This window comes from Somniosus microcephalus, chromosome 28 (assembly GCF_052327205.1).
Source record: "Somniosus microcephalus isolate GS21.2 chromosome 28, FLI_Smic_1.0, whole genome shotgun sequence".
In the NCBI taxonomy this organism is placed as follows: domain Eukaryota; kingdom Metazoa; phylum Chordata; class Chondrichthyes; order Squaliformes; family Somniosidae; genus Somniosus; species Somniosus microcephalus.
Window position 1 is genome coordinate 36,653,059 of NC_141014.1, and position 17,423 is coordinate 36,670,481.

The 17,423-nt window shown below is 55.5% G+C and overlaps 1 protein-coding gene across 1 annotated transcript; it reads left to right on the forward strand.

The window, feature by feature from the left end:
* The first annotated feature begins 377 nt into the window (after positions 1-377).
* LOC147099573 (ferritin heavy chain-like) lies at positions 378-1,560 on the forward strand. Its single transcript, XM_085969819.1, has 2 exons — positions 378-506; positions 923-1,560. The coding sequence occupies exons 1-2, from the start codon at positions 417-419 to the stop codon at positions 1,076-1,078; spliced, it is 246 nt and encodes an 81-aa protein (XP_085825945.1). The 5' UTR covers positions 378-416; the 3' UTR covers positions 1,079-1,560.
* Positions 1,561-17,423: the final 15,863 nt, after the last annotated feature.

Here is a 17,423-nt window from a genome sequence, read left to right on the forward strand (position 1 = left end):
TGCAGACTCACTGAGGACTGATCTATTTGGATGTTGTAGCAAGCCCATAGCCACCAGCAAGTAACAAACTCCGGGGACTTCCCACAATTAGTACCGACCAATAAATTGCAAACAGAAGATCAAATTTCTATTTTAAACCCGTGCTTGTGAAGATTTGAATCCTCACTGTTAAATGTTCGTTTCAAACAAGTCAAAGCAATAGGATGCTTATTAAATTGTCAGCCAATGATGCTCATCCTTCAATGTTCTCATGGGTTCTGGGCCTCATCTCCCTTCCTCGTTGTTGATTGATGGTCTGAGACTGAAAATTGTCACTCATCGTCTGGGTACCCTGCCCTTTATTAAAGACAGCTGTTGACCAGGAGTATATAGATAGGAGGAAGGCCCTTTATCAGGAGTTACCCAGAGAAAGCAGGATGGATTCACAAGTGTGTCAAAACTATCACAAGGATAGCCAGACTGCTGTTAACCAGCACAAACTGTCCACTGAGAGGACAGACCCTCATGTAAGTTCCTAATGTTGCAACTATGAGGCTTCAGATGTGTTTGAGGACAATGGCTGAGGCTTCATCTGCCATTTAATGCAAATGTTGATAATATTTTGATCTCCAGTAGGCCTATTTGTCAATTGCAGAGATTTTAACGAGCCCTATTTTTTTTTTGAGGATCTAGATCACATACTGTAGACTTGATCACTAAACTTGTGCCACAGACAGCCCAGTATCTGAAGCATTAAAATGTATGTAAAAGAGTTTTGGATCCAATCCTGAACTAAAGAATTTGTAATGTGCAATAATCTAACTTGGGGCAAAATCCACCAAGTGCTCTACTTGTGCCAACCATCCAATCCAGGAGAAGATGTGGAATGATTCCTCCGTGTTATCCTTGATCTGTTTGTATTGACTGGTTTCTATTTTTCCAGTTGTGTGACTTCCTGGAGACCCACTACTTGGATGAGCAAGTGAAGATGATCAAGAAGCTTGGAGATCACATCACCAACCTGAAGAGACTGGGAGCCCCTGAGAATGGCATGGGAGAGTACCTGTTTGACAAGCACAGCCTGGGGGAGAGTGACTGAATTTACTGCAGGACTATATTCTATACTGTGAGCACACCAACCTGTATATTGAGTGATCTGTGGTGTGAGGATTTGATTGTGAGCTGTACAAAGCATTTCTGCAAATAAAAACTATTGTGTATTGAACCTGTTTTCCTTAAGTGACACAACATGGTGGGGGAACCATGTAATTGGGGTTTATGCTATAGAATTGATTGGGGACTGGATATAATGATGCTCAACACCGGACTGGTTAGTAAGTCTTCCTGCCTGCCTGAACTTTATTCGGTGCCTTGTTAGGTAGCCAATCTCATTGTTTGGACCCATGTGCTTTAAAAGGATGGTTACAGTAAGGCATTACCTGACCTGTTCTTTGCCCCTTTACAATAATTCACAACACTGCTCTGGTCATGGCTGAGGAATGAGTCTTTGTTCCTATCAATTAGCTGTTACATTGTAATAAAGCTTTTTCTAGTACATTAAGAAAATTGTCTGGCTGTGTCCAGCAGGAATACCACTGCTACAAGTAAAGGTTCAACACTTGCACACTTGCATATGAGAATAACTCCTGAATTTGAGAGGCTGGGAATCCCTGTTTGCTTATCTTAGTGGCCCAAGAACATTTCCCTGTCTCAATCAACTTCATCCATACATCTGGCTGGCAGCAATTCATTGATTGAAGTTGCTAGTGGTGTCTCCTGGAATGAACTGGCTCTCCAATCTCTGGATGTGCCTGTGTTTCTCTGGCTTCTGCTCTAGCAGCTGGTGGCGGCTCCCTGCAACCAGAATCTATGGGTTCAATAAGATTCCCTTACTCATTTGATTAAGTAAACAATCATTATAACCAAAATAACAGAAAATGCTGGAAAAACTCAGCAGGCCAGGCAACATCCATGGAGAGAGAAATTGAGTCAACGTTTCGGCTCAAAACCCTTCATCAGGACTCGGAGCAAACACAGGAAATGAAACAGATTAAAAGGCCAGTTTGGGAGCTGGGAAATGGGGTTGAAAGAACAAAAGGGAAGTGAAGAGACAGTAAGAGGTATTGGAGATGAGATGGTGATAGGACTAGTGGAGACAAAAGACGGCTCCAGATATTTATTAAATGGATGCAGTGTGAAATGCGCTGGCAGAATGAGAAACAGCTGCCATGTGGGAGAGAAAAAAAGGGGGAAGAGCACAAAACAAAGGTGTGGATAAAAAAAATATATAAAAATGTAATAGGGGCCGAGGTTATGATCTGAAATTGTTGAACTCGATATTGAGTCCAGACGTCTGTAAAGTGCCTAATTGGAAGATGAGGTGCTGTTCCTCGAGTTTACGCTGGGTTTCCGTGGAACAATGCAAGAGCCCGCGGATGGTGAGGTCTAAGTGGGAATGGGGCGGTGAATTAAAATGACAGGCGACCGGAAGCTCGGGGTCACCCTTACGGACTGAATGAAGGTGTTCCACAAAGCAGTCACCCAATCTGCGTTTGGTCTCCCCAGTGTAGAGGAGACCACATCGTGAGCAGTGAATACAGTATACTAGATTGCAAGAAGTACAAGTAAATCGCTGTTTCACCTGGAAGGGGTGTTTGGGGCCCGGGACAGTGGGAAGGGGGGAGGTATAAGGGTAGGTGTTGCATCTCCTGCGGTTGCACGGGAAGGTGCCGGGCGAAGGGGAAGGGGTGCTGGGGGTGATAGAGGAGTGGACTAGGGTGTCTCGGAGGGAGCGGTCCCTACAGAATGCTGAAAGGGGAGGGGAGGGGAAGATGCGTTTGGTGGTGGGATGACATTGAAGGTGGCGGAAATGGCGGAGGATGATCCGTTGAATGTGGAGGCTGGTGAGGTGAAAGGTGAGGACAAGGGGAACCCTATCGTGGTTCCGGGAGGGAGGGGCAGGGTTGAGGGCAGAAGTGCAGGAGATAGGACTGACACGGTCGAGGGCAGTGTCAACCACGGTAGAGGGGAATCCTCGGTTGAGGAAAAAGGAAGACATGTCAGAAGCACTGGTGTGGAAGGTGGCATCGTTGGAGCAGATACGGCGGAGACGGAGAAACTGGGAGAATGGAATAGAGTCCTTACAGGAGGCGGGGTGGGAGGAAGTGTAGTCCAGGTGTAGGATTTTCTCAAAAATCCATGAAATACAGTATACGGGTAGGGCCCCTGAAGTGGCCACATTGTGAGAACACAGAATGGAGTTGGCAGTTCTCATGGCCCAGTTCAAAAGGACACACACACAGTACCTTAAAGCAGTCTGAGTCATCATCGATTAGAAGAATCCAGAACCTTACTGTTTTTGATTTTGTAATGTGGTTACAGCAGTAAACAAAACTATTAGCACCTGGAGGTGCGCTAATCGCTGGCAGAGCGGTAACCGATCTCAGAAACCGCTGAGCACACACAAACGGAGGGACACTAAACGGATTCCCATTATGGCAAAGCGGTAACCGATCTCAGAAACTGCTGAGCACACAAAAACGAAGGGACACTAATCGGATTCCCATTAGTTCAATTTGCAAGCAGTTAAAATTAATGTGCTTGCTTTTGTTAAAGCAACCTTAACAAAGGAAAATGGTTGATTTGGCGCCAAGATTAGGGCCAGAAAAGAGTATAACCGTTCAGGTAAATCGTCAGCAAGCCAGTCTAAGATTCGACCAGAGTAAGGAAGACTCCTCCGGAGACGGTTCACACCGTGAAGTCCAAGTCCAGTTACCATCAGGAGTTCGAGGACCGTGCGGAACAGAAAACGGCTCGAGGATTTCAGAGGACTTCCAAAGTTTGTACAGGAGAGCGAGTCCAGGAGCCGGTCCCATAAGGAAGGTCGGAGGTCCCGGACGACACCAAGTAACAGGGTCCAGGAGCCGGTCCCATAAGGAAGATCGGAAATTCCAGATGTAACAAGACGTACCAAGGTCCAGAAGGGTTTTGAAATTCTGGTGAGCATAAAGGCCCAACTCTACCTAACTGACATAATTGAGGTATATTCAGTAACGGGAGGGTTTGTAACGTTAAGGGTATTTGTAAGTCAGGAGTGTGATTTATCCCTCGATGTGTCCGTGTGCTTCCCTCACCCCCGCTTTTAGCTTATCGCTATTTTAGAACTGTTTATATGCTTTAAAGTTATTTTTCTCAGTGTATAATTTAGTCCTCTGTGAGAAACGTTATTTTTTCGTCTGCATTTATTCTTGCCATTTTTCTCTGTGTACATTCTCTTTCAAAAATAAAGATCGTTTTGATTTAAAACTCAATCTGTCTCATCTGACCATTTGTCTTCCGAGTCACGAGTTGGGCCAACACACAAAGGTTGTCTGGCAATAAGCCCAGTGTCTAGAACCGTGAGGGGGGAGCGCTTCGAAACCGCTCACGAGTAGTGCGAAAATCAAAACCGATTTAGCACACCATAAGCTCGTTAAAACGACCCCTTACACAGGCAGCTGTGGGAGTCAGTGGGCTTGTAGTGAATGTTGGTCAATAACCTATCCCCAGAGATGGAGATGGAGAAGTTGAGGAGGGAAGGGAAGAGTCAGAGATGGACCATGTGAAGGTGAGGGAAGGGTGGAAATTGGAGGCAAAGTGAATGCAATTGCCTAGCTCAGGGCGAGAGCAGGAAACGGCACCGATACAGTCATCAATGTACCGGAAAAAGAGGTGAGGGAGGGGTCCCGAGTAGGACTGGAACAAAGAGTGCTCCACATATCCCACGAAAAGGCAGGCATAGCTAGGACCCATGCGGGTTCCCATAGCAACACCTTTAATTTGGAGGAAATGAGTGGAGTCAAAGGAGAAGTTGTTCAATGTGAGAACAAGTTCAGCCAGGCGGAGGAGGGTGGTGGTGGATGAGGACTGGTCGGGCCTCTGTTCAAGGAAGAAGTGGAGCGCCCTCAGGCCATCCTGGTGGGGGATGGAGGTGTAGAGGGATTGTACGTCCATGGTGAAAAGGAGGTGGTTGGGGCCAGGAAACTGGAAACTGTTAAAGTGGTGGAGGGCATCAGAAGAGTCGCGGATGTAGTTGGGAAGAGACTGGACAAGGGGAGAAAAGATAGAGTCGAGATAGGAAGAGATAAGTTCCGTGGGGCAAGAACAGGCTGAAACGATGGGTCTACCAGGGCAGTGCTGTTTGTGGATCTTGGGAAGGAGGTAGAAGCGGGGTTGGGGAACTATGAGATTGGTGGTCGTGGGTGGAAGATCTCCAGAGGAGATGAGGTCAGTGACAGTCTTGGAAACGGTGGTTTGATGTTCGGTAGTGGGGTCATGGTCCAGGGGGAGGTAGGAGGAGGTGTCGGAGAGTTGGCGTTCAGCTTCCGCTAGGTAGAGGTCGGTTCGCCAAACAACAACAGCACCACCCTTATTACTAATCGTTATAACCACATCCCTATCCAGCCTACATTTAGTTCTTGATCTTCTTTCCTTGCTGTATGGTGTATTTTTCCCACTTTTCCTAATCTCATCTATAGGGTTTGTTCTTGCTTTTGACCCACTGTTGATTCTTCAGCAGCACACGATGCCTGGATTCTCAGCACAAATCCTTCCCTCACCAATCAGACATCAGTAAAGCTCACTTACATAACTAGCTCCGTATTCTACCGCTTACAGACGTTTTCTCTCTTTACATTTTCATTTCCTCCCCCCATCTAAACTGAAATAAGAGACTAATCGCTGCACCAAACTTTCTAAATACAGAAAAGGTCAACGGATTAGTTTCTATTTACTCGACAATGGCAGTACTCTTGCTGTTTTCATCCTCCACCTACAATCTGCCCTGCCCACAGTACTAAGCCAAACTTAATCAAAATCTCTGATGACAACCTTTGATACTGCAACCACAGTGCGCCACTCCTTCTCTTCCTTAACTTCTCTGCAGCGTCCAACACAGCTGATTAGTCCATGTTCCTCCACCATCCCTTCTCAGCGGTCCACCTTCAGAGAACGGCCCTCGAGGGGTTCCACTCCCTCTTGTCCCAATGGAGCCAGTGAATGTCCAGGCACCATTTCTCCGCCCACCCCTGCACAATCACCAGCAGTTACTTCAACGTGCTATTTTTGGTCCCCTTTCCCTCGTTCACGGGCTACCATTTGGAAACATTATCCGCAAACATGTCAGTTTCCAGACAGATGCTGATGACACCGAACTCTACGTCTCCATCACCACCACCGCCCTCAAATCCCCAATCTGCCGTCTTAACAGACTCAGATCTGACATCAAGTTTTGGATGAAGCAGAACTTCCTCCGGTTGAACATTAGGAAGATGCTCAAATTCTCAATCACCCTCCCGAATGCCGACCTCTACAAACCCCAACATGTTCAACATATGCCATGTGTCTCCTGTCCTGTCCTGAGTCTCACTTGGATATTGTCCCAGTCTTCACTGAGTTTCCTTGGCTCCCAATGCAAAACTAATTCAAAACACCTCGTTTACAAATCCTTCCATGACTTTGCCCTATCTTCCTGCTGCTCCTTGATTTTTGGTTGCACTTCAGTCCCACGCTCCTGATCTTCGGTCACCCGGTGCGGAGGGGAGCGGGCAGGTCGGAGGACCTCCTCGTAGGACTGCTCCTGGGCCTGGCCAAAGTGGCCATTAACAGGTCCAGGCAGCGGGCGGTCGAGAGGGTCGTCCGGCCCGATTGCCTGCCCATCTTTCGCGGCTATGTTTGTGCCCGGGTGGCCCTGGAGATGGAGCGCGCGGTGTCCGCCGGCACGCTTGAGGCCTTCCGAGACCAGTGGGCGCCACGGGGACTGGAGTGCATCGTCACCCCGGCAAACCGAATTTTAATTTAATTTGTTAAGTTTTATTTAAAGTTTTGTCCTCTTCTCTTTTGGTAGGACCAAATAAATTAAACAAATAAACTGTAAATAAACCTCTAAAAAACCTCTAAATAAACCTTAGCAAATCAAATTAAAATTTGGTTGTCCAAATCAATTCTGCACTCCAGTCCCCGCGGCGCCCACAAGTTTTGTTCCTCTTTTAATGGACCAAATAAATTAAACAAATAAACTGTAAATAAACCCCACAAGTTTTGTTAAGTTACAGTTAATTTACAGGTAATGTGGTTCAACAAAAAGAGGACCTCCCTTCCTCTTTGTTGATCCTCTTTTTAAGAACCAAATAAATTAGACAAATAAAACTGTAAATAAACCGTTAAACTTCAAATAAACCTTAAGAATCAAATTTAAATTTGGTTTTCCAGCCCAATTATGCACTCCAGTCCCCGCGGCGCCCACCGGTCACGGAAGTGATCGAGCGCGCCGGCGGACACCACCTGCTCCATCTCCAGGGCCACCCGGGCGCGAACATGGCCGCGGAAGAGAGGGAGGCAATCTGGCCGGACGACCCCCTCGACCGCCCGCTGCCTGGACCAATTAATGGCTTTCTTAGCCAGGCCCAGGAGCAGACCCACGAGGAGGTCCTACAACCCGCCTGCTCCCCTCCGCACCGGGTGACTGTAGATCAAGAGCGTGGGACTGAAGTGCAACCAAAACTTGAGGAGCAGCCCCTTCAAATAATGGAAGAGGGGCTGCAACCTCTCACATTCGATGTATATATGAAATACGGACTCCTCCAGACCGCAGAAAAAACAGGCGGTCTGGGAGTCCGTGAACCTACTTAAGAACCTATTGCACGGGACTGCCCTGTGCAACACCCTCCAGGCCAAGTCCCCAATAGAACAAGGGAGGACTCCCGCATAGAGAGCCCCCCATTGGGGACGTCCGCCTCCGTCAGAAGGCAAAACGGCATGCCACGGCGTGTCCGGACGGCAGGCGAAGATGACAAAGTGGAAGGTGTGCAGGAGCAGCCCGTACAGGAAACCCCTCCGTGCGGAATGAAAAGGCACGGAGGGTATTTCCTCGAGGCGGCTCAAGTTGTGAGGCGCCGGTTCCCGAGGGGGGATTCGGGGCTGGGCGCCGACAAGGAATTCCGTCCGAACGGGGGAAAGCTCAGACGGGATCGCCCCACACGTTTGAGCCGCCTCGATACGCCTAGTGGTGCCGGGGCGCACTTTCACCTTTATCGACTCGATGACATCGGCCACGAACTGGACGTTGACCCAAGACATGCGCCTCGCCAACTCCTCCGGCGCCATCCTGCCCGCTCCTCCGCCATCGAGCAGGTCCCCGACTCGAGTCACCGTGCCAGACACAGCTCTGCGCTCCGCCAGCCACCCGAACCTGCGGAGGTGGAGGTGCGGATTCCTGAACAGTGGCTGCCGAAGGACAGCCACCATTCCTGTCGGGGGAGAGCTCCGCCTGGAAGCGACTTGGTTCCAAACCCATAGCAGTTCCTGGTAGAAGACAGGCAGCCCCCGCAGGCTGGCACGCGTGCCACCCACTTTCACAAACAAGAGCTGCGTGTCGTAATTGAGGCCGCGCAGCTGGCGGAAAAAATACGTCGCCAGCGCACACCATCTTGGAGGATTCTCAACGTACAGGTATCTCTGCAGCGTCTGAAGATGGAAAGTCGCAGCCTGGGTGCGAAGGCACACCAGCGCCTGACCGCCCTCCCTAAGCGGGAGACTCAGAACCGCGGCAGCGACCCAGTGCATCCTATTGTCCCAGAAGAAGTCGACGAGCTTCTTCTGTATCTTGGCGACAAACGCAGGGGGAGGGATCAGAGTAACCAACCAGTACCACAACATGGCGGCCACCAGTTGGTTTATGACCAACGCCCGACCCCTGTAGGACAACACTCGGAGCAATCCTGTCCAGCGTCCTAAGCGAGTGGTGACTTTGGCCTCCAACTCGTGCCAGTTCGCCGGCCAGGCGTCCTCGGCAGGGCTGAGGTAGACTCCCAAGTAGAGGAGGTGCGTTGTGCTCCAGGCGAAGGGCCTGAACTCCTCCGGCAGGGAGTCCACCCGCCACTGACCCACCAGGAGTCCAGAACATTTCTCCCAGTTGATCCTGGCGGAGGATGCGTCCGAGTAAATCAGCTGGCATTCCCGCATCCTCCGCAAGTCAACGGGATCCGTGACCATGAGGAGCACGTCATCGGCGTAAGCCAAGAGGACCACCTCCACGCCCGGCCCTTGCAGAGCCAGTCCCGCCAGCCTCTTCCGCAAGAGGCGCAGGAAAGGCTCTACGCAAATGGCCTATAACTGGCCGGACATGGGGCATCCCTGACGCACCCCCCTCCCGAAGCGAAGGGGCACCGTCAAGGACCCGTTAACTTTAATCAGACACTCTGTGGCAGCGTACAGAAGTCGGATCCGGGCGACAGCCCGCGTCCCGAACCCGAAAGCGCGCAGAGTCCCGAAGAGATACTCGTGATCCACCCTGTCGAATGCCTTCTCCTGATCCAGGGAAGGGAAGGCGACCGACAGACCAGCCCTCTGGGAATGGTGGACCAGGTCCCGGACCAGATGGATGTTGTCATGTATAGACCGGCCTGGGACCGTGTAGGACTGGTCGGGGTGGATCATGTGGGCCAGCACGGCGCCAAGGCGAGCAGACATGGCCCTGGCAAAAATTTTGTAGTCCGTGCTGAGGAGGGAGACCGAGCGCCAGTTCTTAAGGAGGCGGAGATCGCCCTTCTTAGGCAGCAGGACAATCACCGCCCTGCGCCAAGAGAGGGGCATCTCCCCGGTCGCCAAACTTTCCCCCAGGACCCGCGCGTAGTCGCCCCCCAAGACGTCCCAGAACGCCCTGTGGAACTCCACGGACAGCCCGTCCAGCCCCGGGGACTTTCCCCTGGAGAGCTGGCGGAGGGCGCCGGTCAGCTCCTCCAGACTCAGAGGAGCGTCCAATTTTTCGGCGTCCTCCAGGCCAACATTTGGCAGGTCCTCCCACAAAACTCTGCGTGCATCCTCGCTGGACGGATCCGGAGAGAACAGAGCTCCGGATCCAAGACCAGAGATCCGTCATCGGCCAGCAGCTCCAAGAGCTGCTTACGGACCCCCCGTCTTTTTTCCAGCGAGTAGAAGAAGGGGGAGCCGCGGTCCAGGTCTCGCAGGAACTGGATCCGCGACCTCATGTACGCGCCTCGGGACCAGACGAGCTTCAGGTCCTTCAGCACGCCCTTCTTCTCTTCGTACACTTTCAGCAGGGCCGGGTCCTCGACGACTTGACCAAGACGGGGCTCCAGTTCGAGCACCTCCTTCTCCAACCGCCCGACCCGAGCCTCCCTCCTCTTGGTCGACCCCTTCGCATACTCCTGACAGAAGAGACGGACGTGAGCCTTGCCCACGTCCCACCATAGCCTCAAGGAGGAGAAGCCCCCCTGCTTCCTTCTCCAACCGGCCCAGAACCGACAAAACGAATCCCGGAACCGTGCGTCCTCCAGCAGCAGGTTGTTAAAGTGCCAATACGCAGACCCCCCCGCGCGCGCAGCGGAACGAGCTCCGCCCACACCAGGTGGTGGTCAGTGCACGGCACCGGCCGCATGGAAGCCGCCGGAACGCAGGAGACGTATGCCCGGGAAATGTAGAGGCGGTCGATTCTGGACGCTCCTCTCCCAGACCTCACGCAAGTGAAGGCGCTGGAGTCGGGATGGAGATTTCGCCAGACGTCCACCAAGTCGAGGGACCCGACCAGGTCCCTCAGCTTCTCCATCGCCGCCGGGCTTGGCAGGGTGCCCGTGCGGTCCCTTGCCTCGAGGGAGCAATTAAAATCCCCCCCGAGGATGACGCACTCGCCCCCGTCGATGGAGCCCAGAAGAGTGGACACTTCTTCAAAGAAGCGCCCTTGCTGCGCACCAGCCCGAGGGGCGTACACGTTCACTAGATGGAGTGGCGCGCCCCTCAGGCGAACAGTGACCTGGAGCAAGCGGCCCGGCACGAGCGCCTTGACCCCCAAGATCTCCAGCTGAAAATGCGAGGCCAGCAAGATAGCCACCCCACTGGAAATGCTGGAGAGGTGACTCATGCTGACCCCTCCTTGCCACTCCAGGAGCCACGTGGCCTCGTCTCCCGGAACGGTGTGGGTTTCTTGCAGGAAGCACACCGCATACTTCCCGTCCCAGGACCCCCCGTGGAGGGCGTGCCCCATAATATGGAGCCCCTGACGCCCGAGAGCGTCGCCGCGTTAATCGCGGAGTGCGGAGGGGGGGGCCCTCGTGCCCGAGCCTGTGGCCGCGACCGCCGAGGCGGTAGCGCCAGAACCTGCGGCCGGGCTTGGGCCCGGGGGACCCGAAGAACTCGCTCCATGGGAGGGAGCAGGGGAGGCCTCTGCAGAAATGGAGGTCTCCCTCTACCCCTCCGCACTCAAAAGAAGGCGCGACCCCCTGGATGAGGAGGAGGACCGGGAGGAGGAAGGTCCCTCCGGTCAGGGGGAGTCATCGCCCGCCGCGGGTACTGCGCCCCACCCCACCGCTGTTAACATCGTTAGCGATCGGCAGGGGTCGCCTGTCCCTGGGGAGGCTGAGGCAGAGGTGTCTGCCCAGCTCGTGCCTCCCGGGGATGGGGACACGACCCTGCCCGTGGGGGGGGTTGCGGAACAACCCGTGGCAGAAATTGACCCCCTATCAGTGGCTTTACCCCTCGACGAGTCGGGCGGCTTGGGGTCTGGGTCGGGCGAGCTCGCGGAAGATGAGCTCGCCCAGAGCGGCCCGGACTTTTCCCAGGTGCTGCTCGACTTCGTCGAGCTTTGTAAAAAATTTACCCCATCTGCTGGGTCGGAGGCCGGTGGCGTAGTAGAGGAGGGCCCTCTGTCTGTGTCTCCAGCGCCGGGCGACTTGGAGGAGATCGGGTCTACGTACTCTCCCGTCTCTCCGGTTTCTCCGGTCGTTCCGGCGCCTGGGGCGGAGGGGATCTCCGAACCGCCGCCGTCTTCTGGCCCGGCCCCCCTAGAGGAGCCCAGGGAGGAATCCTCCGCTACCGATCCTGGGGGTGGGATCCGGGCGGAGGTGGGGCCGGCCGTCGCGGCGGAGCCGCTCGCTGCGCATTGCGTGGCGGATGGGTCGGCCGCCGGTGGCGACCCCCCGGAGGAGGACGGGGACTCGGTGGTGGGGGCGGAGGAGGACTTGGATTCCATCGCCGATGAGGTGATGGATGACCTCGCGCCCCTCGCCGGGACCCCCCTCATTCCCATTAAGGAACTCCGGGACTTAGTGGCCACGTGCCTGGGTCGCCGCAGGACCCGGCAGGCCCTCGACAGATGGTCGGGGCTGGCGCTGCTCATCGAGTCGGCCCGCGTCGCCTACAAGAGCATGAGTGCGGGCGCGGGCGTGGGCCCGTCCGAGCTGCGTCAGTTCCGGTCATTCCTCACTGGGCTGCTAAGGGAGTGGCGGTCGACTAGCGGCCGCCCTCCCTTCCCCCGTTAGTCATAAGTAGGGGTTGGTTTGTGCTTCTGAAATGAAGATAACCATAGCCAGCCTCAACATCAACGGCAGCAGGGAAGCTAGCCGCAGGTTTAATAACTTTTCGGTCCTTCGGGACGGGAAGTATGCGGTGTGCTCCCTGCAAGAAACCCACACCGTTCCAGGAGACGAAGCCACGTGGCTCCTGGAGTGGCAAGGAGGGGTCAGCATGAGTCACCTCTCCAGTGTTTCCAGTGGGGTGGCTATTTTGCTGGCCCCGCATTTTCAGCCGGAGATCTTGGGGGTCAAGGAGCTCGTGCCGGGCCGCTTGCTCCAGGTCACTGTTCGCCTGGGGGGCGTGCCGCTCCATCTAGTGAACGTGTACGCCCCTCAGACCGGTGCGCAGCAAGCGCGCTTCTTTGAAGAAGTGTCCACTCTTCTGAGCTCCGTCGACGCGGGCGAGTGCATCATCCTCGGGGGGGATTTTAATTGTACCCTCGAGGCGAGGGACCGCACGGGCACCCTGCCTTGCCCGGCGGTGACGGAGAAGTTGAGGGACCTGGTCGGGTCCCTTGACTTGGTGGACGTCTGGCGAAATCTCCATCCCGACTCCAGCGTCTTCACTTTTGTGAGGTCTGGGGGAGGAGCGTCCAGGATCGACTGCCTCTACATTTCCCGGGCATACGTCTCCTGCGTTCCGGCGGCTTCCATGCGGCCGGGGCCGTGCACGGACCACCACCTGGTGTGGGCGGAGCTCGTTCTGCTGCGCGCACGGGGGGGGTCCGCGTATTGGCACTTTAACAACCTGCTGCTGGAGGACGCGCGGTTCCAGGATTCGTTCAGTCGGTTCTGGGCCGGCTGGAGAAGGAAGCAGGGGGGCTTCCCCTCCTTGAGGCTATGGTGGGATGTGGGCAAGGCTCACATCCGTCTCTTCTGCCAGGAGTACGCGAAGGGGTCGACCAAGAGGCGGGAGGCCCGGGTCGGGCAGTTGGGGAAGGAGGTGCTCGACCTGGAGTCCCGTCTCGGTCAAGTCGTCGAGGACCCGGCCCTGCGGCTGGTGTACGAAGAGAAGAAGGGCGCGCTGAAGGACCTGCAGCTCGTCGGGTCCCGAGGCGCGTATGTGAGGTCGCGGATCCAGTTCCTGCGGGACCTGGACCGCGGCTCCCCCTTCTTCTACTCGCTGGAAAAAAGACGGGGGGTCCGTAAGCAGCTCTTGGAGCTGCTGGCCGACGACGGATCTCTGGTCTCTGATCCGGAGGGAATCCGCGTGGAGACCCGCGCCTATTACGGGGCTCTGTTCTCTCCGGATCCGTCCAGCGAGGACGCGCGCAGAGTTTTGTGGGAGGACCTGCCGAAGGTCGGCCTGGAGGGCGCCGAAAAATTGGACGCTCCTCTGAGTTTGGAGGAGCTGTCCGGCGCCCTCCGCCAGCTCTCTAGGGGGAAGTCCCCGGGGCTGGACGGGCTGACCGTGGAGTTCCACAGGGCGTTCTGGGGCGTCCTGGGGGGCGACTACGCGCGGGTCCTGGGGGAATGTTTGGCGACCGGGGAGATGCCCCTCTCGTGGCGCAGGGCGGTGATTGTCCTGCTGCCTAAGAGGGGCGATCTCCGCCTCCTTAAGAGCTGGCGCCCGGTCTCCCTCCTCAGCACGGATTACAAAATCTTTGCCAGGGCTATGTCTGTTCGCCTTGGCACCGTGCTGGCCCACATGATCCACTCCGACCAGTCCTACACGGTCCCGGGCCGGTCTATCCATGATAACATCCATCTGGTCCGGGACCTGATCCACCATTCCCAGAGGGCTGGTCTGTCGGTCGCCTTCCTTTCCTTCGATCAGGAGAAGGCGTTCGACAGGGTGGATCACGAGTATCTTTTCGGGACTCTGCGCGCATTCGGGTTCGGGACGCATTTTGTCGCCCGGATCCGACTTCTGTATGCTGCCGCGGAGTGTCTGATTAAAGTTAACGGGTCCTTGACGGCGCCCCTTCGCTTCGGGAGGGGGGTGCGTCAGGGATGCCCCATGTCCGGCCAGTTATATACCATTTGCGTAGAGCCTTTCCTGCGCCTCTTGCGGAAGAGGTTGGCGGGACTGGCTCTGCAAGGGCCGGGCATGGAGGTGGTCCTCTCGGCTTACGCCGATGACGTGCTCCTCATGGTCACGGATCCCGTTGACTTGCGGAGGATGCGGGAATGCCAGCAGATTTACTCGGACGCATCCTCCGCCAGGATCAACTGGGGGAAATGTTCCGGACTCCTGGTGGGTCAGTGGCGGGTGGACTCCCTGCCGGAGGAGTTCAGGCCCTTCGCCTGGAGCACAATGCACCTCCTCTACTTGGGAGTCTACCTCAGCCCGGCCGAGGATGCCTGGCCGGCGAACTGGCACGAGTTGGAGGCCAAAGTCACCGCTCGCTTAGGACGCTGGACAGGATTGCTCCGAGTGTTGTCCTACAGGGGTCGGGCGTTGGTCATAAACCAATTGGTGGCCGCCATGTTGTGGTACCGGTTGGTTACTCTGATCCCCCCCCCTGCGTTTGTCGCCAAGATACAGAAGAAGCTCATCGACTTTTTCTGGAACAACAGGATGCACTGGGTCTCTGCCGCGGTTCTGTGTCTTCCGCTTAGGGAGGGCGGTCAGGCGCTGGTGTGCCTTCGCACCCAGGCTGCGACTTTCCGTCTTCAGACGCTGCAGAGATACCTGTACGTTGAGAATCCTCCGAGATGGTGTGCGCTGGCGACGTATTTCTTCCGCCAGCTGCACGGCCTCAATTACGACATGCAGCTCCTGTTTTTGGAAGTGGGCGGCAGGCGTGCCAGCCTGCGGGAGCTGCCTGTCTTCTACCAGGAACTGCTATGGGTCTGGAACTCCGTCGCCTCCAGGCGGAGCTCTCCCCCGTCAGGAATGGCGGCTGTCCTTCGAGAGCCGCTGTTCAGGAATCCGCACCTCCGCGTCCGCGAGTTCGGGTGGCTGGCGGAACGGAGGGCTGTGCCTGGCAGGGTGACGAGAGTCGGGGACCTACTCGATGGCGGAGGAGCGGGCTGGATGGCGCCGGAGGAGTTGGCGCGGCGCATGTCTTGGGACAACGTCCGGCTCGCGGTCGATGCCATCGAGGCGGTGAAGGCGAGGCTGCACCCCGGCGCCACGAGGTGTATCGAGGCGGCTCAAGCGCATGGGGCGATCCCGCCCGAGCTATCCCCCGTTCGGACGGAATTCCTTATCGGCGCCTTGCCCCAAGTCTCCCCTCGGGGATTGGCGCCTCACAACTTGAGCCGTCTTGAGGAGATGCCCTCCGTGCCTTTTCATTCTGCATGGAGGGGTTTCCTGTACGGGCTGCTCCTGCACACCTTCCACTTTGCCATCTTCGCCTGCCGTCCGGACACGCCGTGGCGTGCCGTTTTACCTTCCGGCGGAGGTCCCCAATGGGGGGCTCTCTATGCGGGAGTCCTCCCTTGTTCTATTGGGGACTTGGCCTGGAGGGTGTTGCACAGGGCAGTCCCGTGCAATAGGCTTTTAAGTAGGTTCACGGACTCCCAGACCACCTGTTTGTTCTGCGGTCTGGATGAGTCTGTGTTCCATGCCTATGTTGAATGTGAGAGGTTGCAGCCCCTCTTCCATTATTTGAAGGGGCTGCTCCTCAAGTTTTGGTTGCACTTCAGTCCCACGCTCTTGATCTACGGTCACCCGGTGCGGAGGGGAGCGGGCAGGTCGGAGGACCTCCTTGTGGGTCTGCTCCTGGGCCTGGCCAAGAAAGCCATTAATTGGTCCAGGCAGCGGGCGGTCGAGGGGGTCATCCGGCCGGATTGCCTCCCTCTCTTCCGTGGCCATGTTCGCGCCCGGGTGGCCCTGGAGATGGAGCACGCGGTGTCCACCGGCGAGCTCGAGCACTTTCGTGACCGGTGGGTGCCGCGGGGACTGAAGTGCATAATCGGGTTAAATGACCAAATTTTAATTTAATTTGTTAAGTTTTATTTCAACGTTTATTAGATTTTTGAGTGACAGTTTATTTGTTTAATGTATTTTTGGTTTAAACACAAGAAGGAGGCTAGAAACAATTAACACAGGAGGCTAGGAACAATTAACAGAGAAACAAACAAGTGAAGGTGCTCAGTCTGTTCCTTGCTGTCAGAGGAGAAGGTTGTGCTACTGAGCTGCTGCTAGTGGTGTAGGAGGCCTACCTACAACCAACCAACCACCATCATCTACAGAGGTGCCTGGAGAGGGAGGAGTAGAGGACAGAGGAGGAGGCCAGCATTATATCGGGAGAGGCCTTTTCCATCACTGCCTCCCAATTTGGCCTCCAGCCCAGGAGAGGGAGAGAGGGAGAGAGGATACCACACAGCTCCACTTGGAGGGAGGGGAGGAGCTGCAACTTTACCATCTGCAGGTGGGTGTCTCTGTGCATTCCCCCTAAAGACTTTACATTCTAGGCGGGGGGAGGAAAGAAGACGGGCCGAAAGCCTGGCCTGGGTTGGCTGGAGCCTGCCCAGGTGAAGCTTGTTTTCCCCTGCATTAAGAAGACCTGGTGTGGGGCTGAGCCTGGGCTGTCTCCAGCCTACCCAGGCGAAGACATCTTCTCCCCCTGCCCGAAGACCATCTTAAGACTTTGTTTCACCATCGGGGGAGCACACCCTGCCGACACCCACCCACCGAACAACATCTTGAGTGGGGACCCTGCCTTTGCGGCCCCCCCTCCTTCCCATCCCCCCCTCTCTCTCTCTCTTTGTCCTCTCTCTGGCTCTCCAAAAGGCACCTCTTCTACTTACTAATTACCAATTGAGCAGAGGGAGGAAAGGGCCCTCTCCCAATTAACACCATCAAGGGGAGAGGCGGCCCAGTTAATCTACACTCCCTCTGTTCAAGGGAAGACATTATTTTTATACCAAGGCCATTAACACTTTCAGGCCTGTGACTTTTGGGGTGTGTGTAGCTCTTTGAAAATCCACCCCACTATGGCGTCTACATCTGCGGCGGCGGCGGGGCCGGCAAGAACATACGCAGCAGTGGCGACTAAAGCCGCGGCCACTCCCGCTTCCGCTGCTGCCCCGTCGCCGTTCCGCCTATTGACCAAGAAGCTTGGGGTGAAGAGCTACACCCACCCCAACATGACCATCGAGGCATGTGTCAAGGCTATGGCTGGGGTTGTCGGCCCTCCGGCCATAGTC

What these genes read in the sequence shown, in the direction of transcription:
- LOC147099573 (XM_085969819.1), top strand. Translation starts at nt 417, where the DNA reads ATGGATTCACAAGTGTGTCAAAACTATCACAAGGATAGCCAGACTGCT. An exon ending in CTGAGAGGACAGACCCTCAT is followed by an intron (nt 507 to 922) that starts GTAAGTTCCTAA and finishes CTATTTTTCCAG; the next exon opens with TTGTGTGACTTCCTGGAGAC.